Source organism: Genypterus blacodes, unplaced genomic scaffold, assembly GCF_046128005.1.
Source record: "Genypterus blacodes isolate CSIRO-AG114 ecotype Tasmania unplaced genomic scaffold, CSIRO-AGI_Gbla_v1 ptg000438l_1, whole genome shotgun sequence".
Lineage (NCBI taxonomy): Eukaryota > Metazoa > Chordata > Actinopteri > Ophidiiformes > Ophidiidae > Genypterus > Genypterus blacodes.
Window position 1 is genome coordinate 1,420,883 of NW_027467208.1, and position 22,409 is coordinate 1,443,291.

The window sequence follows — 22,409 nt, forward strand, 5'->3', positions numbered from 1 at the left end:
CCTACAATCATGACTGCAGGGGGCGGACGACATCACAGGGGAGAATCATCTTAATGCAATTCAGCCTCTGGGACACACAGGAAACAATATGTCATCTCTGAGATCTGAAAGGCAAAGCTAAGAGGAGAGAGGACGTCTGCTTCATACATTTATCAGGGAATATTGGACAGAAAGGAGCACAGGACTCACTTCTTTGTCGTATTGTTTATTCATGCATCTGTTTACTTACTGTACACACACTTGTTTGGTTGTCTATACATATTTTCTGCTTTTATTTGGAAAATAAATTCTGTACAAGAAAATAACACAGAACCCCACACAGAGACGTCAACACTAAGACTATAAATATTCAGTCCCTGCCTGTGTGAGAGAGAGACGGTGACGTGACACAGGTGACGACTAATGACACTGACTTCCTGTGAAACATTAACCTTTCGCACTGTTTTGTTCTTTTTGCGAGCAGTAAGGTGTGAACCTGTGAGGTCCCATAATTACCCTGCAGCCTTCCTGACTCCTTCAGGGACTCATTGTTTACCTGTGAGGCCATTAAAATGCATTAGAATACTATAATTACCTGCATATACCTCATGTTCTCTATACAGCCACTATGGACATAAGGGCCTCTGCATACAGCTGCAGTCAGATATAGGAGGAGATTAGATTGTGCCAGCAGAGATTTGAACGTTTGGATCTGTGATGCTCATATTAACGTTATTATCTTAACTTTTCTTGATGTTTGCTGGATCTGCATCTGAAATCTGCATCTGGAGGCCAGAAACCAGATGGAGCAACAAGTTCAGCTCTTCAGGTTTGCTCTCCTTTGTTAGATGTGTCTCAGGATTAATGCAAACATGGGAACCCTAATCATAGCATCTTACTGACCTGAGGGTCGTGACCTTTACATGTTACACTGATGTTAGTGGACGGTCCTGCCTCCATCCTGCTGCGGGGGTCCCTGGCGTCGTTCAGAGGACACTCGCTGGGGGTCCGGCACCAGACCACCTGCTTGTAGGACTTCCTGAAGTTCTCGGACAGGAAGGCGTAGATGATGGGGTTGACGGAGGAGTTGCTGTAGGCCAGAGAGTGAGCCACCATCCTCAACACAAAGGAGCCCTGGTTGAGGGGGAAAGAGCCAAACTCCACCCACAAGTGGAGGATGTGGTGGGGCAACCAAGAGATACAGAAAACCACGATCACCACAAGGACCGTCTGGGCCGTCTGCAGAGGAGAGGATCGGTCCATGGAGTCAGATATAAAGGGTTAATAGACCAGGAGCTTTGTGTTTACTTAACATCTCACTAACACTCATGCTCATAGGGCTGTAAGTGTGGAGGCTGGACAGAGAATCAGGGAACTCAAGTCCTTAATAAGCATGAAGCAAAAGTACCAAAGTCTTAAAATGTCACATATTCAGAGTAAAAGTATGAATTGTGAAGAGTTCAGTTGTTATTTTTGTCTTAATTTCTATCTGGATCAAGTTTATGCATTAATAATGAAAATCCCCCAATTTGGAAATATATTTATAATATTTAAACACAAATCTTCACTTAGGAGAGTTTGGAAAAAAACAGATTTACTAAAAGAATATATTTTTAAATCCCTCAAAATCTGATAAACCTCTTTCCATTTCCAAACCCCATGATGTCATTAAACACCACCTTGCCACTGAGCTAAAACAAAGCTGAGATACAAGCTCTTTTCATGACTGAAGCAATATTTTACTCTCCTATTTCACAATGAAGTGTAAACCTGAAATGTAAGGAGGAACTACAGACACCAGATAATTTAATGTAAAGGAGTAAAACATAACCAACCTTCTTTTTGGAGTTCTCAGATTTTTTGGAGACGTTCCTCAGCTTTTTATGCAAATGTTTCAAAACCTGCAAAGGAACAGAAACATGATAATGGAGGAGTGACTCCCCACATCTGGACCTGACAGCACCCACATCACTTTCAGTCTAAGAATGAGACTGCATGTTGGTTTACAGACACTCAGCTGCTCTGTGTGTGTTAAGTGTTCATATTCATTGTTGTTATTGTAATTTATCGCCTTTTCCTTCATCTCCTCTCAGGCACTTCACATGTTGGTGTCAGGATTGCGCCTCTTCTTCTCATCTCGGTCTTAATGAACTTTGAGGCTCTGCTGCGTAAAACTGTGCGTCCTCACCTTGGCGTAGCAGACGGAGATGAGCGTGAGCGGCAGCAGGTATCCGAACACGAAGGTGCAAACCACGTAGACCTTCCTCTGCAGGTTCTCCGGCCAAACCTCCCAGCAGAAGGTGTTGTTGTCCTTCCGCTCCACGATGCTCTGGTAGTGCGCCACAGGTGCCGCCATGAGCAGGGACGCGATCCAGATCAGCACCACCCCGATCATGGCGTGCCTCCCGATTCGGATGGACGAGGACCTTCTGGCGTGGACGATCGCCACGTAGCGGTCCACGGACATCGCCGACAGGGTGAAGATGCTGACCAGCATGGAGACGGTGAAGAAGTAGTGGATAAACTTACAGATGAAGGCGCCGAGCACCCATGTGGGCAGCATGTAGACGGTGGACTGGAAGGGAACGCAGAAGAGCAGGTAGGACAGATCGGCCACGCTCAGGTTGAGGATGAAGATGTTGGTGGTGCTCCGGTTGTGGTTGGTTTTACTCCGCGCCAGCACCGTGATCACCAGCGTGTTCCCCACCACGCCGAGGACGAAGATGAGCCCGAAGATGAGGAGGGATATAAAGTTATCGATACCGATGCCGAGGAGAAGTTGATCCGGGAGCCTCACGGTGTTGGAACCCCGCAGAGGCTCACTTTGATTATCCATCAGCAGATCCATTTGTCAGGTGAGGAGCAGGCAGATGTTTCCATTGGAGAAGCTTCAGCACGTGAAGCTTCTTCAGCTCGTGGAGGAGGGATGTGTGTGTGTGAAGGATCGAGCTCGGGTGGAGCTGCTGCCTTCTCCAGCAACGTCACCATGCTGAGCGCACCAATACCTCTCTGACTTACAAACAGCTACTCCGCATCAACTATTCATGTGACTTCATCTGCGTGGATATCTGACATAGACTGGAAATACAGAGATGTACTTGTAAAAATCACAAAATTAAAGGTTTTTAATGCAGAGTTATTGCAATAAATAAATGGTAAAAACATTCATTGTATTCTGTTACGATCTTGTTGTCTTACTGTCATTTAAGGTGTGATACCAGAAAACCTGTAATAAACTGAGAAAATTATTAAAATAAGATATCAGTTCTGATTATTAGATGACAAACTGTGGATTGTTTTGCTATTTACTGATTTACTGCATTTCTCTCTTGTCTTCATACAAAACAATGAATAATGTATAGAAAATGTGCAACATAAACATCAAGTCCCAGCTCTGGGAGTTATAAATGATGTCACTGTCTACTTACAAAGGTTACATTTGATAGTCTCTATACCAAAAGTAAACTATTTATGATCATGTTTTAATGTTGAAGTCCTCTAATATGAAAGAGATTGAGTCTTTTTCTTCATACGTGACTGTAAAACCTGAACTTTGTTCCTAAAGGGTGTAAACCTTTTCCTAACGACCTTATTGTTCCCTTTTCCAATCTATCACATGAAGACACACATCTTATTGATCTGCACTGAACGGGAGCAGCCGTATTGTTGTTGTGATTTCCATTTTCAGACCAATACTGAGAGATGTGTTTTGGGGAGAACCATCTGGAGATGACGTGGGAGATGATGCACCTGCTATGTAACCTGAGCGCTGCGCCTGATCTTATCTCGGGCTCCACTTGTCCTCAGACAGTTGTGATGTATCTTAGTGTGTCTGCTTCTTTGGCTCAGAGTAATCAGATAACCCCCCCAAACAAACGCTGCTGGAGTAAGAGGATCACAGTGGCTGATGGAGGTATGATGATGAAGGAGGTTAGGGGCGACTGTGAGCTACTCTTCATCCCCAGCCTTTCTGAAAATTAATGGGCGTCATTATATCAGATTGAATCTCCGGCTTATTATACTTTGGGGAACATGGCAGTTGTTCTTCTAATTGGCGTCTTAGCTCATGTGTCCTGAAGCAGCCACAAGTTTCCATGGTGATTCCTAACTCCATCGACCCAAATGTTATCCGTCCTTCTCTTAAAGCACAAGAAGAGAACACTGAAGCCTTGAGAAAGATCTTCCCTTTCAGAAATAAAGCTTTTTAGCCTTTTAGCATGAAACTAAACCCAGAGACGGAGACAACGTGTTCCGCTTGTCCATTTCAGCACCACGGACAGCTCATCTGTCAACCTGCACAGTTCAATTGATTCCTGGAGGACAGAAACATTATTTTTCCGCCGTCGTTACAAGCAGAAGATCTATCAATATTTCATTTCATAGCTTGTTGCTCTGTCCGTGCTTGAACTGGCAGAGCAATAAATCCCGACGAGGCCTGATGTTGTTTCGTGGGAGCGGTTGGCAGTGATTATTATTGGATGGATGGTGAAGTGGGGACATCTGAGGTTGTTTCCTCTTGTTTCAGCTGGAATCGCAGTCATGTCATCTCTTCACCGCATCATTTTCCCACAGCTGTCTTCATCAACAAGGCCTCATTAGGGGCATAAGAGGATAAGCTGCTGCTCTTTCCTCTCATGTGGTCAGACTGTTGGCTCAGGCTGCAGTCAAACCTTTTGTTACCATGACACTGAGCCGTGAGATGAAACAGGAGGAGCAGAAGCACCCATTTACCCCAAATCACACAATTGGACAAGTCTGCGAAAAAGGTGGAAGCTACAGATTTTCCATTTGAAAGGCGGGACTGTTTGTTCCAATTCCTTATGTCCTGCGTTTTTATATGCTTTTGCATGTTCTGTTCTTTTATCCTTGGACAGTGATGGCTGATAAACTCATATAAAGTTGGTTAGTCTTGTATTCAAGAATCAGAATATAGAAGTAGAGAAGCAGAAGAAGTCCAATGCTGAATTCTTTTGACCTTAACTTGGAGTGACAGCTGCTGAATGAATACTGCTAAATGTGACGCAATCCTTGAAACAACATGAAATACACATTGAATCATTCTCTTTCTGACGCGTCAACAAGCAGAAAAGGCTTTGAGGAGTTAAAATGTTCTGCGTTTGATGTTTTATTCATGTTTTTGCATTTATGTCATTATATTTCCAGGCCTTTCTCATTTTTCCCGTGCTATTCTGTCGTTGCAGTGCCTGATACCAACACTAGAGGGCGTAAGGGAGGTTTGCCTCTGTACTCCCGAGTTATTACAAAGTGATTTACTCTCCAAACAAACGTGTGTTATCAGATGGTGTTTGGAGCCACGGGCAGTGTTTTGTTATTGAATGGCGCTTTATTTGCTCAGCAGGATGTGATGAGTGTGTGTGTGTTCAGTGTCAGCCACATCTGCAAAGGTAGCAGACATACACACACAGTTTATCACCCACAAACAACACAACACAACACAATCATTGTAGACCACTGACTCATGCTAAGAATCATCCTAACGTTAATGTCGAGTTTTCCTCAAGCATGTCAGAAAAGTCTGAACCTTCACAAAATCCTTATATGTGTTTAAAGTCTTCAGTCAGACACCAGCATCACATCAGTTTCATGCAGCTGTGTCTCATTTACTTCTATACTTTTTACTTACTATGCTTACTTTTCTTCTTAAAGTGTGTTTTGCCCCTAAATCCATCTGAAATTACCTTATTGACTCCAGTAAAGTGTGTGTGTAGCTGGATTACAGAGGTTCATGTTTGGTGTGAGTCTGTCTCTGTCACCCCAGATGACCTCCCTGTGTTCAGTGTCACTGTAGCCTATTGACAGCGTGGCGATGATGCTCAGCAGCTGATGTCACCGTTCAGTCGATGCTTTTGGGTAAGAAAAGGCTCGGCTCAAACATCACAATGTGTCAAGTGTGAAGAATTAACGAGTTTTCCAGTTCATTTTCCTTTGAGTTAAATGGAGGAAAAGGGAGGAAGAAGCTGATTTTCTGGGGCGTTCAGTGTCGTTGTTGTCACTGGAAATTGCCATTGTTCAAACTAATAGGATCAGCTGTAAGTGTGAGTTCTCCCAGAGATCCTGTTGGCCGGTAAACAAGTCAATGCAAATGTCTCAGTTGTTGGAAAGCCAATGATTCCATCAACATTTGGCAGGAGCCGGCCCAGGGCAGAAGCATAATGCATCCGTTTGTTTGGCATCACAACAATATCGCACTCTCTCATGCAGACGGGAGGCCAAAAGATATTTTCGAGTCGCTGCCTCTGTAAATACAAGATCCGGAGTGAGACGATGACTTTCTGCTGACTTGAAAATGTCATTTTAACTTTCTCCAGATGAGCAGCAGCACACTGTTATATGAGATGAGTTTCCTTTGGGTCTGTTTGTGGACACAATGGGGACAAAAATGAAACCCGGTTCAAGAAGGGATGGCTGTTTTGACGCAAACTGGACAGCTTCCGTCTAAAATGTCCACCCAGTTAGTGCATACTTCTGATCGGGGGCTTTCACCTTTTTAATGATGCAAAAATGAAGAATTTATTCATAAAACCAGATTGGCAACAGGACAACATTTCTGTATTTTCCGGTCACATGAGGACTCGATGTGGTCCAAGATTGTGTTTGATTGAATGTTTTTATGTGGAAACATTGTTTTTGTGGTTGGTTGAAAGACAGAAATTGTTTCCAATAGCTTTGTTTTGCTTTGTTATTAATCTCAACGTGAAGCAGAAAGCAACAATACAACCTGTAAGCTGCAGATCGTCTCACAGAGATTTGTAAACATCCTTTCATTCTTTTCATCAAACTCAGCTGCTGAGATTAAAGTCATCCACCGTATGTTCCACACACACACACACACACACACACACACATTCACTGGGGTGAGGTTCTGTTTGCGGTTCACGATCCAGCATCAGTGTTTATCAGAATGTGTGTGTCGTGAATGAAAGCAGCATAAAGAGATAGAAGCAAAAATCTCTCTCCTATGATGAGGTGTGTGTGTGTGTGTGCGTGTGTGTGTGTGTGTGTGTGTGTGTGTGTGTGTGTGTGTGTGTGTGTGTGTGTGTGTGTGTGGAGGATTTGGTATGAAATGTAGAAAGTTCTGGAATGATAATATTAATGAATCAAAATCCCCATAATTTGCGTTTCTCCACCCAATGTCGGGATTCACCTACTTTCCTTCCAGATGACGGATCACATGCTCCTATGCACTAAACTGGGTCCAATCAAAAAGAGGAAGCAATATGTATGAGTCTGTGTGTTAATAGTAACTATAGGAATACAAACTACTAAATACTTTCCTTTGAAACATGGAAGAGAAATATAAAGGAGCACAAAATGGAACGTCTTTAGTACAAGCACTGTATCGCAGGACTGGACTAAGGAGTGAATGTATAGAACAGCTCCTCTTCAAACAGGCAACAGAGGTTCCAGTAAACGTATAAAAACAGTTTTAATGAGCCTCATTAATTAAAACAAACTCAGTATTTCTGTGTTGGTTTTCCCCTCATGCAGTGGAACAGAAGAGGGCTTTCTTTCTTTCTTTCTTTCTTTCCTTCTCTCTCTCTCTCTTTCTTTCTCTCTGTCTTGGGGCCGGCCCGGGTGGGTTCCTGACTGAAGTAGCAGATATTCAGCTGCCTCTCTGGGTGGGTGTCCTTGGTCTAGATCAACATTCCTGCCGGGGTTTGAGGATATCTCCCGTGTTTGTGTCCCACAGCTCTCTTCCATGGCTGCTATTGTTTCCCCGGCGCTCCGCCTCGACCCGGCCGCCTCAGGAACAAATCCAAGACTCTTCTGGACACGAGGGCACAGGCAGTGTGGTCAGCCCACTCTCAGCATTCCTGCACCCGATCTCTGTCAGGCCCGTGGGTGCTGCACTGAGATCTCACCCTATAGGCCAAACAGATGGAGCTCTGTGTACGTGGCAGGGTGGACAAACACGTCTCCCTGCGAGTGCGTCCCCATTTTCATTTTATTGAGGAAACTGTGCCTCCATTTTGGCTCCAGAAGCTACAAAGATTAGATATGAGCTACTTCATATTCCTATTCATTCTAATCTAAAAAAGAAAATCCCTCAAATTGCATACTATGAGACTTTTGGGCCTTAATTTGTTTTTGCAACCCTTCTTTTCAGTCACATTCATATCTATACCACACACTGTTTTTGTGTTCATCTCAATTTGTTTCCCCAATTAGTCCATTAGTTTCTAGAAGTTAGAGTCAGGATCCAAGCTGAGGACAGATTGTTGTGTTTGAAATGAGAAAATAATTAGATTTTATGAGATTCTTCCACACTTGATCAGTATACTTGATTGTGTTGTTAAACGAGCACAAATCATTTGAGACTTCCGCTCCTGAGGTCAGGTGTTGTTTTGTCATGTGGACGTTTAAATCCTACGATACTCAGGGTCGGCGTCACCGACAGATCGCTGCAGCCGATAGGAGAACAAATTCCCCAGATCACAGAACATTTTCATGGTTTGTAGGGCATTGGAGATGTTTAGATTAAAGGACCTCTCCCACACGTTCAGCATTCCTCACTGGACCAGTTAGAAAAAGGTCTGCAGTCACGTCCACGTACACAAAGACTCGCTGTGTCCGATTCAAACTGAGGGAGCTAAAAGATGAATGGATTTATATAAATGTCTAAATTAAGGACAAGCGGAGAATAACGGCTTTAGATGAGGCCCTCGTGTCGAGCGGCGAGGCCCAAACAACACCAGATCTGATCGTCTGCACGGGGAGTGGACAGCGTGTTTGACATGGCCAGGCAGTCGCAGCTGCATCTCATTGGCAATTGAACATTAATATAAAAGTATACTAGTTTGTGACTGGTGTGCATTGAGCCGCTCCTTGTCTCTGTGTGTGTGTGTGTGTGTGTGTGTGTGTGTGTGTGTGTGTGTGTGTGTGTGTGTGTGCGCGCGCGCGTGCGTGCATGCATGCAAAATAGACTGATGAACCGAGTCGGACGTGTCAAATTGGTGCCGTCCTCCGTGGATGTCACTGTAAGGTCGCTATGGAAACAAGTCTCTTTTTTCCTGCTGTAATTAGTCCTTTCCTTCTATGAATGTCTGCCAATTAACAGGAAGCAGAGCGGAACACAACGAAAAGTACAATTGGGAAATAATGAAATGAGAGTAAAACATAAAGACTGATGGATTTTCTAAATTGGATTTCCACTCTGTCAACTGTCAAACTCACAATAACGAAACATGCAATCATGTTTTCTTCTGATTTGATTGCTGACCCATTAAAGTGTGATTTTGTCTCTCCTGTTTTGTGATTATAAAACACTTTTCTCCTGGGATATTGCATCTGTGCCTCTTGCTTGGACTCAAAACAATCTGCGGTGGTTTCTGATATGAAAATAGATTCATCTGAGCGTTCTCATGCATAGTTCAGCTGAAATCCGTTATTTTCTGACTGGAAATAACAGGCGGCCGTAACAAAAGACATCTGTTCCAAAAATATTAATATTCTGATGCAGGGGTGTTTTCTAACACAACTAACCCTGCAACAGATCCGGCTTTGTTCACCGGGCTGCTGCGGCCACTGTGACTGAAACAACACACTGGGGACGGAGCTTCATGTGGCACAGAAGACAAACACACACGTACAGTATGATCATTACAAATGTTGGATATAATGGGTGAGATTGCGTAATATTAAAATGTTTCTGGGTCGATGTATTTGCCTGCAACAGATCCTAACCCACTCTCTCTCTCTCTCTCTCTCTCTCTCTCCCACACACACACACAAATCAATTCTTTGTTAAATTCTTCACATCTCGTCCCAAACCCATCTTCCCCTGACGTCCCTGAGTCATGACCGTGCCGTGAGCTGCAGCCGTGTGATCGATTCCACCGGATTTCACCAGAAATGCAAAAAACCTCCAAACACGCCATGTCACCGCTCTTTAACGTGATCACAGCGCTCCACATATTGTTGGCTGGTGTTCACAGACTTGGACATGTTTTGCCACAACAAAGCCTTTTCTTTCTCCTGGCCCTGTCCATATGTTAATCTGGGTAACTGTACATCCAATTTAAACACGATCCATTGAGAAGATACATGGAGCCGCTTCAACAAAGGCCTCACAGTGCGGCGAGCTGCTTTGCATCGGGCTCGGAGTTCAAACTCATAGATGACCCTTGTTGTGTTGCGGCCTGGGGTGAGGCAGATGGGGAGAGGAACAATGGCCGGCCCTTGCAGAGGGCGGCAGTGACTGACACAGACACCGATGCGCCAAAGAATGACTGGAGCCGAGCCAGAGCTTGGACCTCACCGCCGCTCCGGGCCGCGCCCCCTTCCCCCCCCCCCTCCGTCCCATCCCACCTGACCCTCCGCATGTCCCATGGTGCCCCGGGACTGGGAGAGACGACACCTTCAAAGCCGGCCCCCCAAGCACCAGATAGGCTGTGAACCCCCCTGAAGGAGCAGAGCTGGGCGTTGGATTTGTTTCGGTCAACCACACCCAACTTCATCAACGACTGGTATAATGGCTACAGCCAGCACTTCAGGCCAGAGCACCTTTGGTCTTGGGAGGAAGAAGAAAAATCCTGGACTCATGGATCAAATTAGTAAATTCTTTGGAGGGGACAAAAAGAAAAGGAGCAAGGTGAGCATGGGGTTCTTACTCTAAACTCTGGGTCTTATTATCAGACAAGATAAGACTTTATTTTGACTTCTTTAGAGGATTTTCCACAGAAATGTGTCAGGATGCATTTGAGTGAATTCTGCATCTAAAATGTCTCCAATGTTTGTAGCTGATTAGGATGAGACATGAACTTTAAAGCTTCAGTTACTTTTGGGAACAAACTTGTTTATTAGATTCTTGTTATTTCAAAGCTACTGAAGGAGAAAATTAAAGGATAAATCTGGAGTCAAGAGATTAAAGGGACTTTGCCTGTTGTTCTTATTGCCTCAGTGAAATTAACCGACACTGAGTGAATCAAATGTATAAATCTAAGATATATTGGCAATATTTCATGCCTCTGTGTTACATCATTACATTGTTACATTACATAATGACATTATTCAGTCAGTGTGACTAAAAGCAACACGCAGAAATGTTATTTCAGTCCTTCCACACATTTAGATTCACACTGCTGTCGCTCCTCTAAAGCTGCTGCAAGTCCACTTCACTTCTCTACTCTGTTTTCTGCAAACTTTGTGCTGAAATAGATGAAACTTTTTAACGATAAACTTTTAAAGGACTTCAAACACACACATTTCTTACTAAATGACTTTTTTAAGGAGTTGATTTATCTTGCATAGGATTAATTATGAAGGAATTTGGTTTCCAAGAGCTGATTTTCTTGTGTTTTTACTTTTTAACATTGACAGCATTTGGAACAATACTTACAAATATCTAAAAAGTTAATGTGATTCTGTATTTCCATTGTTATATTGCTGGATTCATGTTATTTCCACTTTAGACGGGAGGTTTAAGTCATGTTTTATCCTTCATGCTGAATTTGAAGTCGATCCAGCTGCTGCACTGAAATCCTTACATATCTGACATCTGTTCACTTAATGAACTGGATGGTTGCTTTATTAGTTGTTTCAGAATTCAGAGCAACACCTGCATTTTGTAAACTCCAGGGATGATGAATCTTTCATATTTGGTTTTCTATGAAACGGTAGAGCTGCAGACACAAACCTCTTTTTCCGTGTGGTAGAGAATCCTAGCTGCTCTTATCCAAACTCCTTTCATCTGAACCCCCGGCCCTCTTCCTCTGCTCGCTCGCGGCATCAGAGACAACACATCACAAACTTTCATGTATTCATCTAAATCTACTCTATTCTGTTGCTACGTCCCTATCTCTTCCCTCACACGCTGCACTGGAACATCGTCTCTCTCCTTTGATGGCCGACTGCAGAAAGTGTAAAACTATCTGCTCAGGATGTGTGAGATTATAATGAATCTCTGTAGTGATTCACGTTCAGCCACGGGGGCGACGGACGTGTGAGCGCTTGGATTCTCACTCATGCGTCACACGTTATCACCGCTTCTTATTAAATATTTACACGTGGCATTGCAGCTTTCACATCGTGTGACAAATAGTGACGGCAGAGCTCTAAAAAGCTCATTCCTCCACACGAGTGCCTCTCAAACCCAAAGCATTGGTACATGAAACTTAGAAACCATGTAAGGAAATTCATAATTATTCTCTTTTTGATATAAAATTTAAATTTTTGGTGGAAAATGTCACATAATGTTCACATAATTGCGTTTAAAAGCAGCGTGTCATGACGTAATCGTAGCCCCTCCCTATGTAAACGTCTCCTATGTGTCTTCATCCTTCCAGGGGTCATTCCGGGGTCACCTGGCAGCTTCACCCCAGCAGTCCTCCGCTCGCCGCCGCACCAATGAAAACGCTGTGATGCATTTCTTCAGGAGCATTGTAAGTTTGTGCTGTTGTGTAACGGGAGGAGGTCACATACACACGTTCCACCATCTTATGTCAAAGTCTAAGCCTGATTAGCGTGGCAGTGTTTCAGAACTAAACCCTCTTTCAGCTCCTTCTCTTATTCCAAACACTGCCTGAGTCGCTCATTTGCATACAGTTGACAGATTTCAGGGTTTGAGGCAGGAGCTCAGACTTGATTTTGATTTGTTTGTTTCTTCCCGTGCAATCAGTCACAATGATGTTGTTGCTTGGTGTTTCTCAGGTTTCCTCTCCACGTCCTAAATCCAGGGTGAGTCTCATTTTTCACAATATTTCCTTCAGTCAGTCGCTCCAGAGGCGCAGCAGCAGGCTGACGGTGCACAGCTGCTCTGTAAATAAGGAGCGCGGTGATGTGACGCCTCAAAGAGTTCCATCTCAGCTTCAAGGATAACTTTCATTTAAAGCCACCAGGAGATCAAACATTCTACTGATCCAATCTTTTCTCCAAAAGGCTGAAGAAACAGCCGACAGCTTCACTTTAGAGCTTAAAAAAAAAAGTGAGGGCTGAGCCTGACAAGCTGAGCCTGAGCGTTCAAATTAAAACAAAAGCGACCTCTCCTCTGGCGCCCCCCTCAGGCCAACATCTCCCCTACATGCTTCGCCCCACAAGCAGGAAGAATCTCTTTAGACTTTCTTGATTGATTCTTTCCTAATGAGGCTTTGGGCAGCAGGAAGCCTTTACATTTATAAATGAGGCCATCATTCTGGGTTAGATTGTCAGTATTTGTTGTCATACGTGTTATTGGTGGCATTATTTTCCGTGGTGAAGTGGTGGAAACACTATTTTTATGCATATCTTAACAAACTGCACAATTCAGTTCAGTCCGATTGAGTTCTTTTTGATTGGATTGAAGGCCGATTGTAAACGCCCCGACGCTAGCTCGTTTGTTATTCCACCACGTCGCTGCTCATGCTGCCATCTAGTGGCTACAAGTGAAGGTGTCTCAGGCGTGCTGCAGCCACACTACAGCCCTGCTTTACTAAGAGGAGGCTGCAGGTTCCAGCTCTCTCTCTCTCTCTCTCCCTCTGCATTAGTGTGTCCTCTCATCTTGGCATTGTCTGTTTCTTTTTCATGTCCAGTGGAGGGAAGTCTTGGGCTTGGTACGTCGCAAAACTCTTCCTTCTCAGACTAAATAACCCCCCCGCCCTTCTCCTTGTTCTGCGTGTTCAAGGATCCCACATAAACACGTGTGTGTGTGCAGCTCCTCTGTGATGCTCTGGGGTCTTTGTCTGCCTCGGGTTATCTAACATCTACTCACTCTTTCTGTCTCCATCTCTCCCGTTCTCCTGCGGCGTTCACACACACATAGCTGAAGTACAGACGGCAGAATAGAGCACCTTTGATTGATTAATTGTCCCATCAAAAGAATTTAATCTCGTCTTCTGATCATCTGAAGCGTTGGTGATTTGATTACATTTCGGTTTCCCCCTTTTGCTTCAATCCAGAGCGACTTGCTGCCTCTAGATGACTTTGAAACTGCTCGACTATTTATGAACCACAGCCGGTAAAGACTTTCTCTTAGGATCTCTTGGTCTGCATCGCTCCTCTCTCTCTCTCTCTCTCTCTCCTCTCACCTCCTAACACCTCTGTGTCACAGATGACTCACCTCCAGTCCCCGCCCTCATGTGTGTGTATTCTGACTGTTTTCAGACTCGCCAACGGTCCTGAGTCAGACAGAGAAGTTGTGAAGTGTGGGCTGTTGTGTGTTTGTGATCCACTTTTCTTACCCCTAAAGGTGGCTGTTTATCTGAACCTGGTCCTGTCACACACGCCTTTTCCTCCTTCCATGTTTCATCCGTGCTTCTCTCTCACAATAACAGATCACAGAACAGAGTCGCCCGCTCGCTGCTGTAGAGGAGAAACCACATAACTGCAAACTTGTTGTTTCCCTTCAACCGATGTGCAGGGGGAGATTTGTGGACAGTGAATCAATATTAAGATCCTCTGACCTTTAAACACGTATGTATCATTTCAAAATGACTTTTACTTCAGTTCAAATTGGCCTAGTCGACCTTTATTGCGATACAGCAAAAGGTCAATCCAGAAACAGTTACAGAGGACCGATGCTCTCCTGCTCATCTTGAAGGTTTACATTTTTGCAGCTGTGTGTTTGTCAGACAACAACAGCAGTAATTGTAACAAACATAGCTGATGCCATTCTGTGACAGTCATCTGACATCTCTGGGGGAGAGTTTTGGTGTGGCTGAAGGCAGCAGCTGGTCTCAGGCCCCGGTCTCAGGCCCTGGTCTCAGGCCCCGGTCTCGGGCCCGGTCTAAGGCCCCGGTCTCAGGCCCCGGTCTCAGGCCCCGGTCTCAGGCCCGGGCCTCAGCCTCTCTGCACCTGTGCTCACACGCCGTCTTCTTCTAGGCCTCATCGCCACGTGTTGAGAGCTCAAAGTCGCCGGTCAGACGACGCAGAGACCAAAGCACGCTGTCCAGAATCTTCAACCTGGTGAGCTCGCCCGACCTTTGACCCCCTTTTCCTCAAAATCCTCTTTTCCCCTGTAAAAAAACCCCAAACAAACCCAAAATGGTGAACACTGTTTCTTATCTGTGTTTGCCTGAATGCAACAGTGATTCTATCAGCAGAGATGAGTGAGTAGCTCCGTGTGCAGCAGTCATAACTATAATACGTTTATGAGTTCCATCCATTTCCATCAGTGACACACAATCATCCAAATGCTTCTACAGCAGCCTGTCATCATCATCATCATCATCAACACACTTTCTAAAAAGAGACTCTTCATTAATGGATGATGAGTTGTATCTACTGGCTTTATGCTTCATCACTTATAAATGCTAGTTAGTTAATTAGTACAACTCTCTATTGTTGTTAAAGAAAGGAAATGTTAATAAAGCCTTTAGTTACAAAAAGTCTTATTAGAAAGTGAAGCCTAATGAACTCATAAGCTCATATGCAACATTTACAGTTAAACTACATGTAAACTCATATTTTGTATTCATGTTCCTGGATGTTGTGTTGTTTCCATGGTCACCACCTACCTCAGCTCTCTCAGAGGTTCACTTTCAGTACGGACCGTCAGCCTGAATCCCAGTAGATGTGAAGAAATGGACAATCAAAATTATTTAAACCCTCAATTCTGCGTGGTTTCAGATATCTGAGTCACATGTCGGTCGCTTCATCTTTGCTTCTCTTGCGTCTCGTCCGCAGGGAGAAACCAAGTCCCGTCCACCCCCCAAACGCTGGAGCACCATCTTCTAAGCTCACCGCCACCGCCGCCGAGGACCAAACCACAGATCCGGAACCGATGGGACAAGACGGAGAAGGAGGAGGAGGAGGAGACGAAGGAGGAGGAGGAAGAGGAGAAACAGATCTGCATGTGGCGGACTCACAACCTCAAGAAATGTTAACCCACTAACACCAATCTCCTGCATGTTTTAGACAGCGACACGTTGGTGCAGTAACATCCAGGCTCTGTGGACGTGGGGGGGCTAATCCTACTTCTGAGGAGATCCTCTCTATAGGTTGTTCTTTAGACGTTTAAGGCTTTGTTTTGATCCTGTAATAATCATCCAGTCCAGTATCTTCATCTATGGTGCTATAGCCCGTCTTGATGTCTGAGGTTTGTTCGCGGCAGGCGTTTCGTTTTCTTTATTTGTCTCTATTTGTCTTCTGCGTTTTGTACCTGAGTGACACCTAATTGTTTCGTGCCTTCGCCCGCTTCCCTGGAAACGTTTTCTCACTCACACACACCAAACCAAACTTTGTGTCGTTCCACATGTGACATCTGGGAAAAGTAAAAAAGCTATTGTTTGTAGTCGTTGTTGTTGTTGTTGTTGATGTTGATGTTGATGTTGTATATGAGTGACAAGTACGTTGTAAAGAAATGCTTTGGAATCTATATCTAATACTTTTCCACCTTAACAGTTTGGGCGTGGCTTCAGTGTGTTTCTATGTACAAAGCCCTTTCTGAATGCACTCCAATAGAACTGAAACCTCTAATTTATCTGCAATGTATCTCTTTGTTTGACTTCATTGCCATTCAGGTGTTGTTTCGAAGGCGGCAAACAAAGGTCAGATGGTAAGTTGTTAAGAAAAAGGTCAAAGAGGAGGAGACGAGATGGACGCAAGAGTGGAGCAATGAAGTTCAAGATGTTCTTTTCACGTTGTGCCTCACTTAAATCTGTCTTGTTTTATTCTTCGGCGCAGCATTAATGTGATTGCCGTTGCTCGTTTTTGTACCCAAGGTGTTTCCTGTCCGCTGTCACTTAATATTCGGAGCGTTTTGTAAAGTAAAGGTGTTTTTGTCTGTGGTGCTGCAGGGAGATACTGATACATAGAAAAACTGGAGTGTTCTTCCTTCATAATGTAAAACTCGGCCTAACTTGAAATAAAACATCTTTGTCTTCCCTTTCATGTTGAATGTTGTGTTTGTCTTCATCACATTGAGTTTGAGGGACTTCAAAATGTGTCAAAAGAGACTGTGATCAAACAATTTCATATTTAAGTATCACCTCCCTCCTCCTTAAAGATGTGACTACACACACTTTGAGTTCTGAGCTCATCCACAATCCCACACACACTGATCCATGGTCAAGCTAAACTGCAGAGAGAGATATTGTTGTAAAGTCAAACATGAAGCCTGGCATGATTCAGACACACAGCCTGTCATAAAGGAGTCCGTAGGTTCATTTGTTGTCACGTCACAGGATGAGTCTTACCTCCTTCATCTTCTCAATCTGCAGGTTGTTTTCTGTACGGCAGCGCGTGGTTGTTTTGGATTAGTTTCTTGTTCGCTCTGACTTCTTCAAGACTTCCTCTCTGGTGGAGTCTAAAGACCTCTGCCTCGGAAGTTGCTTAAAGGACTCCTGCACCCAAACGGTTTAACAATGATGTGTTTATACGCTGTAGAGTAGCATAAACAAAATGTCAACACATCACATGTTTTTCACAGAGCTCCATTCTGTCATAGTTTCCACTGTGGTGAGTCCCTCTGGACAGCTCAGGTGTGTTTGGGTGTGTGTGTGTGTGTGTATTGCACACGCAACACTGTCATGGCACCGCTTTGTCGTCACTAAGCCGTGCCATGACAGTCACTAATTCCACTCACTATATCCTTATCTAAATGAATTAAGTTCCTTTAATTCCTCATTGTGCATTTCTGTTGAGTTGCTGTTTGATTCATAGAGCACATCACTACCTTTCACACTGAAACAGAAACCTCTTTCAGTTGTTACCTCAAAGCAAATGACTAAGTAAAAGGTCAGCATTTCAAAATGATGAGTATCATTTTCTAAAAATACATCAATGACATTTTATACAGATTAGTCAGTGGAGTTCTTGACAACACAATGCTGCAGTGTTAAGCAACAGAGACCTCTTGTGCTGCACTCAAGTCCTGCAGAGCATCTCAAACACAGTGAATTACAATTAATACAAAACAGATTTTATTATGGAATGAACATTTCTGTGTCTATCCAGTGAATTCAGAACCCATGAACACACCGGAGATGCCAAGCGGGACTCACTGCAGTGGAGACTGAATTAGAGGAAGGAGGTCTGTGAAAGAAACGTTTTGAGGACAATATCAACCAACCAACTGAATTGAGTGCAGTTAACAATAACACACGTTAGGGGGCGCTAAAAACGACATAGTGCTGCTTTAAGTGCAAAGCCGCGTTGTATTCAGTAACCTACTTCGGATATTCGACGACTGTGCTTGTCTTTGAGGTAAACAAACAAAATGAAAGCCGCAGAACTTCGTAATATTTATTCCGCCCGTCACTTCAAAAACGAAATTCTTCAACAATAATGTATCTTTGCATAATTTCACATAATTAGTCATTTAATTCCCCAATTACAAGCCCCGCTCACCTGCGCTTCGGCGGAGCCGCGGGACTTTAAGTTCTTTCCTCCATAAATACAGGGAGTCGGTTTGGGCAAACTTAAGTTGGTCGGACACAACTTTGTCCCCCTGCAGACGTTTGTTGTAGTTTTGAACGCTTCTGTTGTTCCTCTTATAACATTGATGGAATTGGACTCTTCATATCTCCTTACAGCAACTTCCAACTGTTCGAATGACGTGAAAAGGTCTCCAAACTGTAAATTAAAACATCTCCCCCCGCCATTGTTTGCGTGGATAGCATCATTTCCGGTAATTAGGTCAAGTGACTCCTAATTGTGCGAGGCGTTTTCCGTACCCGCAGACGCGTTTGTTTTCAGTGACGTCAGATGGGTAAGTTGTTCAAAGAAACTGAATAAAGTTTAATTAATTAATGCTGAAGTTTAAGATGTTATTGTCTAACATTCCATAGTGGCACATCTGGATGAAAAACAAGGAATTAGTGAGTACAGGAAGTGAAAAACAACGTTCACAATGATTACAGAAGATCACAACGGCTTTTATTAAGAATCCTCCTTTTTCTAAACCAAGATATATCAATATGGCACTGAAAACACAACATTCTCCATTTTGTAATGCTGGTGAATGATAGTTTCATAATAATTTATGTGCAAAATGCAAAAAGAAGGCCAGAGAAGTAAAATGATAACACTGTTCATGACAAATGCAAATAAGGCCAAAAGGAACACACAAAGCACTATGACTGTGTATTTAACCACATGTGGCGTTAAAAAGCTCAGAGAATAAGAAAAACAAAACTACTCAGAGAGTCTTGATTGATTTGTGTACACTGGAGTTATCACCAGCTCATATGTACAAACAATGTGAGTGCTGTAAACCCGTTACACGCGTGATCGCCTTCAGCTGAAAGTATCGCGTCCCTCCTGCTTAAAAACGTGACTACTCAAACTTTGTGACTGAGTTCTGAGCTCGTCCACGATCCCAGACACGCTCCCTAGCAGCCCGCCCATTCCGTCCTCCATCTCCCCGTGAAAGTCCACTTCCTCCACCTTTACCTGGCCGCCGGCTGCGAGGAAGCCCTCCCCTTCGTCAAACCCGTAACTGTAGCCGTCGTCCACATCTGCCGCTGCGTTCGTGCCGCTGCTGTTGTTGGCCAAGGAGCTGGAGGAAAGTTTCTGGCATCTAGCCTGGTGCCTCAGGAACGTGTCCCTCCAGATGACCTTCTTTCCGCAAAAGCCGCACTCGTAGGGCCGCAGCCCCCCGTGGGTCTTCAGGTGCTTGGCCAGGTGGTGCTTCATCTTGAAGGACTTTGTACAAACGGGACAGCCGAAGGGCCGCAGGTTGAGGTGCTGCATCTTCACGTGGCGGTCACGCATGCTCTTTAGGGTGAAGGCTTTGCCGCAGTGGCAAAAGTGGACTTTCCCTGAGTAGGGGGCCCCGGCCAACGACACGGAGGAGGAGGAAGACGGGGTTGGCGGTGAAGCTGAGGGTGGGAACGCAGCAGAGGATGGGGACAAGTGGCGACTGGAAGTGGGGGCCACAGAGGCACCGTGCCCCACACTGGTGGAAGGCCAGTTCACCTCTGAACCTGCCAGAGGGAAGTCAGGGGACGCAGGCACCAAAGGCCTCTGGGAAACCTGACCTGTGCCATCTTCAATCTCATCATAGGTGTCTCTGCCAAACGTCCCCTCTGTGATGCGCCCGTACTCCATACCCTCCTCTTCATCATCATCATCTTTATTGTAGCTGCCGTTCTGTCCCTGGTGAGGCCTCGGCTCTTGTTGAGTCCAGGGACCCGGACCTGTCTGCCACTGCATCCGGCCTGAGGCTGGACAGGAAGCCCCGGATGCTCCTTCCACTGGTGGACAAGCGTGAAGCAGGTCTGAGGAGGGAGCACTTCCTCCCAGATCTCTCTGCACCTTCTCCTTCATCATCTCACCACTCGGTTTCCCTGCGGCTCGTCCTGCTTCTGTGTTTTCATTTTGGCTTGGGTGGAAATCTGGAGGAGAAATTCAAAACACAAACTAATGAAGGTAAATTCAGACAAACGGGTTTACCCAAGTTTGAAATCAAAATTATCTTTTATAATCTTACCAGCGTGCCCTGCTGCTGTAAAAGCTTCCTTCTTCTGCACCGCCTCCTCTCCCAGTCCTTCATCAGCCTCAATCTCTCTTTTCTGATTTCTCCTCTTCTCCATGATGTCATCACCGTCTCCATTCTCTCTATTCCTGTCCAGTGGTCTCTCAGCACTCGCAGGCGCACCCCGCTGTTGAAATCGGACTTTCTGCTTTAACGCCTCTCCACCTGTGAACCCCCCATGGTGCCTGCTACTGTGCCCGGGTCCATCGTGATCAAAGTGACCGGCTTTGGGATGGCTGGATACCCATGCCTCTTCACAGCTGGAGTAGTCGCTCTCGGCGTAGCCAGGTAGGGCTTCCAGCTGAGAGTCGGCTAAGTGCTGGGCTGATGACGGCCTCGGGCGACCCCATCTAGGGAATTGCTGCGGTCGTCTCCAGGTAGCCAAGGGGGGAAGCGCGTCGGGCCGCCTCTCCTTCCTCCGCGCCTCCCTCTCCAAATACAAGCAGTCCGTGCTGCTTGGCGATTGTTGTCGAGGAGCAGTTCCGGGGTGAGTTGCCGCGGCCGCCTCTCCCGGGGCGACTTCCACCGCCGGACGAGGCCTTTTCAGGATCTCTGTGCATTTGTCCACGATGTGCCACATTTGGAGGAAACTGGCCACGGTGACGTAGTTGACGATGTCATCATGCACAATGCTCAGCTGGCCGGTGTAAGCGGAACTGAGTACGCTCTCAAACGCCACCGGGTCCATAACAGAGGGCAGGGACACAGTAGTAACATTCTTCAGTAACACCTGTAGAGGGACAAGAACACAAACAGGTGTGATTGATACAAACTGGCACCAAACAGTGATCACACAGGCGTCCATGTACGGTGGCGTACCTGGTCGTGGAAGTAGGGCGAGGATGCGGCGAGCACACAGCGGTGAGCCCTGAACACTTGACCCTGAACCTGGATGGAGAGGTCACACAGCCGGCCCTCCTCACGCTGCCGGTTCAGGTTGTCCAGGACAGCAGCCCGGGCTCCGGGGAAACACACCTGGACGGTCAAACCAGCTGGCGCAGCAGAGGCACCGCAGGCCGGATCCATAGTCCCACTAAACTGAAGCAGAAAGATATATTATTATACAGTCAAACATAAAGCCTGGACGCTGCATTAACACCTGATTACTGAACATTACTGCTGTCTAAAGCTGAATTATCCACCTGATGCTCACCAACTCCATCTTGTTATTCATAATGTTAGCATTCCTTAGCATGAATCACAAATATATCACATATTAACGTTACAAAACGACGCCCGTCTGCCTGTCTAACACCTTAAAACACCTTATGTCTTTTAACATACACATTAAATTGCCTTTATTAGCGTTCTGCGTAACCTATGGTGCTACTCGAGGGGCTAGCCTTAGCATCCAGCTAACGTTAACACAAGTCGAAGAAATTTATAATTTGTGTTAAAATCGTTACTTTACCTTTATTTCCGTGCGTCAAATAAGGCCACTGACTGTTTCACCATATAGTTAAGGGGGGTGAACACAATAACCGACGAGTCATCGCTTGGTTGAGGTTTAAGAACAAGCTATTAAGTGCTAAACACCGAGCTTTGCCGAATGCGCCGCTAATGCTATTGCTAATGCTAGGCGCTTGACAGGAAAGCTACTCATCATCATCATCAACCTCAGGCTCAGTCAGTCAGTGTTTAATGAGGAAATAAATGGCGCTTATACTCGCAATGTGGACCTATAATATTACAATACTACTACGGGGGCTGAACCGTCAGTGTGACAAAAGCTAAACACAAGTTATATGGGTACGTTTAGTCATTTGGGTTTTGCCAAATTGCCACTAGATGCCATGGTGCAGGAGATCACCCCGCCCATCCGGAGCTTATTTAAAGCGGCGCTTCATACAGCATGAAAATAAGCACGAATCACATCAATTACGCGTCTGTCTTTCATCCTCAACGCGTAGTGACGAAATATTCGGCGGCAATAATACTAACATATATATAATCTGGGTTTAAACTGGGGCTGCGGACACATCGAGCATCCCGCATCCCCGCATCTGGCCCGGTGCTGTTT

General features: G+C 45.1%; 3 protein-coding genes across 3 annotated transcripts; 1 reads left to right on the plus strand and 2 right to left on the minus strand.

Annotated features, from left to right (window-relative positions):
- Window positions 1-864: 864 nt before the first annotated feature.
- galr1a (galanin receptor 1a) lies at window positions 865-2,827 on the minus strand. The gene is made up of 3 exons (XM_076139551.1): window positions 2,168-2,827; window positions 1,815-1,880; window positions 865-1,218 (listed from the first exon to the last, which is right to left on the minus strand). Exons 1-3 carry the CDS (start codon window positions 2,825-2,827, stop codon window positions 865-867), a joined length of 1,080 nt encoding a protein of 359 aa, XP_075995666.1.
- A 7,614-nt stretch (window positions 2,828-10,441) lies between these two features.
- Window positions 10,442-16,760, plus strand: mbpa (myelin basic protein a). The gene is made up of 6 exons (XM_076139556.1): window positions 10,442-10,591; window positions 12,285-12,380; window positions 12,649-12,675; window positions 13,506-13,526; window positions 14,794-14,877; window positions 15,598-16,760. Exons 1-6 carry the CDS (start codon window positions 10,472-10,474, stop codon window positions 15,646-15,648), a joined length of 399 nt encoding a protein of 132 aa, XP_075995671.1. The 5' UTR covers window positions 10,442-10,471; the 3' UTR covers window positions 15,649-16,760.
- Window positions 16,761-18,820: 2,060 nt separating this feature from the next.
- zbtb22a (zinc finger and BTB domain containing 22a) lies at window positions 18,821-22,219 on the minus strand. Its single transcript, XM_076139648.1, has 4 exons — window positions 21,801-22,219; window positions 21,209-21,427; window positions 20,345-21,119; window positions 18,821-20,249 (listed from the first exon to the last, which is right to left on the minus strand). Exons 2-4 carry the CDS (start codon window positions 21,413-21,415, stop codon window positions 19,150-19,152), a joined length of 2,082 nt encoding a protein of 693 aa, XP_075995763.1. The 5' UTR covers window positions 21,416-21,427; window positions 21,801-22,219; the 3' UTR covers window positions 18,821-19,149.
- Window positions 22,220-22,409: the final 190 nt, after the last annotated feature.

Coding starts and splice junctions, on each gene's coding strand:
- galr1a (XM_076139551.1), bottom strand. CDS start 2,827: ATGGATCTGCTGATGGATAATCAAAGTGAGCCTCTGCGGGGTTCCAAC. Junction 1,881..2,167: donor TCTCCGTCTGCTACGCCAAG/GTGAGGACGCAC, acceptor GTTCCTTTGCAG/GTTTTGAAACATTTGCATAA. Junction 1,219..1,814: donor CTGAGAACTCCAAAAAGAAG/GTTGGTTATGTT, acceptor TCTCCTCTGCAG/ACGGCCCAGACGGTCCTTGT.
- mbpa (XM_076139556.1), top strand. CDS start 10,472: ATGGCTACAGCCAGCACTTCAGGCCAGAGCACCTTTGGTCTTGGGAGG. Junction 12,381..12,648: donor TGCATTTCTTCAGGAGCATT/GTAAGTTTGTGC, acceptor GGTGTTTCTCAG/GTTTCCTCTCCACGTCCTAA. Junction 13,527..14,793: donor GGAGGGAAGTCTTGGGCTTG/GTACGTCGCAAA, acceptor GTCTTCTTCTAG/GCCTCATCGCCACGTGTTGA.
- zbtb22a (XM_076139648.1), bottom strand. CDS start 21,415: ATGGATCCGGCCTGCGGTGCCTCTGCTGCGCCAGCTGGTTTGACCGTC. Junction 21,120..21,208: donor CGCCCTACTTCCACGACCAG/GTACGCCACCGT, acceptor GTCCCTCTACAG/GTGTTACTGAAGAATGTTAC. Junction 20,250..20,344: donor TACAGCAGCAGGGCACGCTG/GTAAGATTATAA, acceptor TTTCTCCTCCAG/ATTTCCACCCAAGCCAAAAT.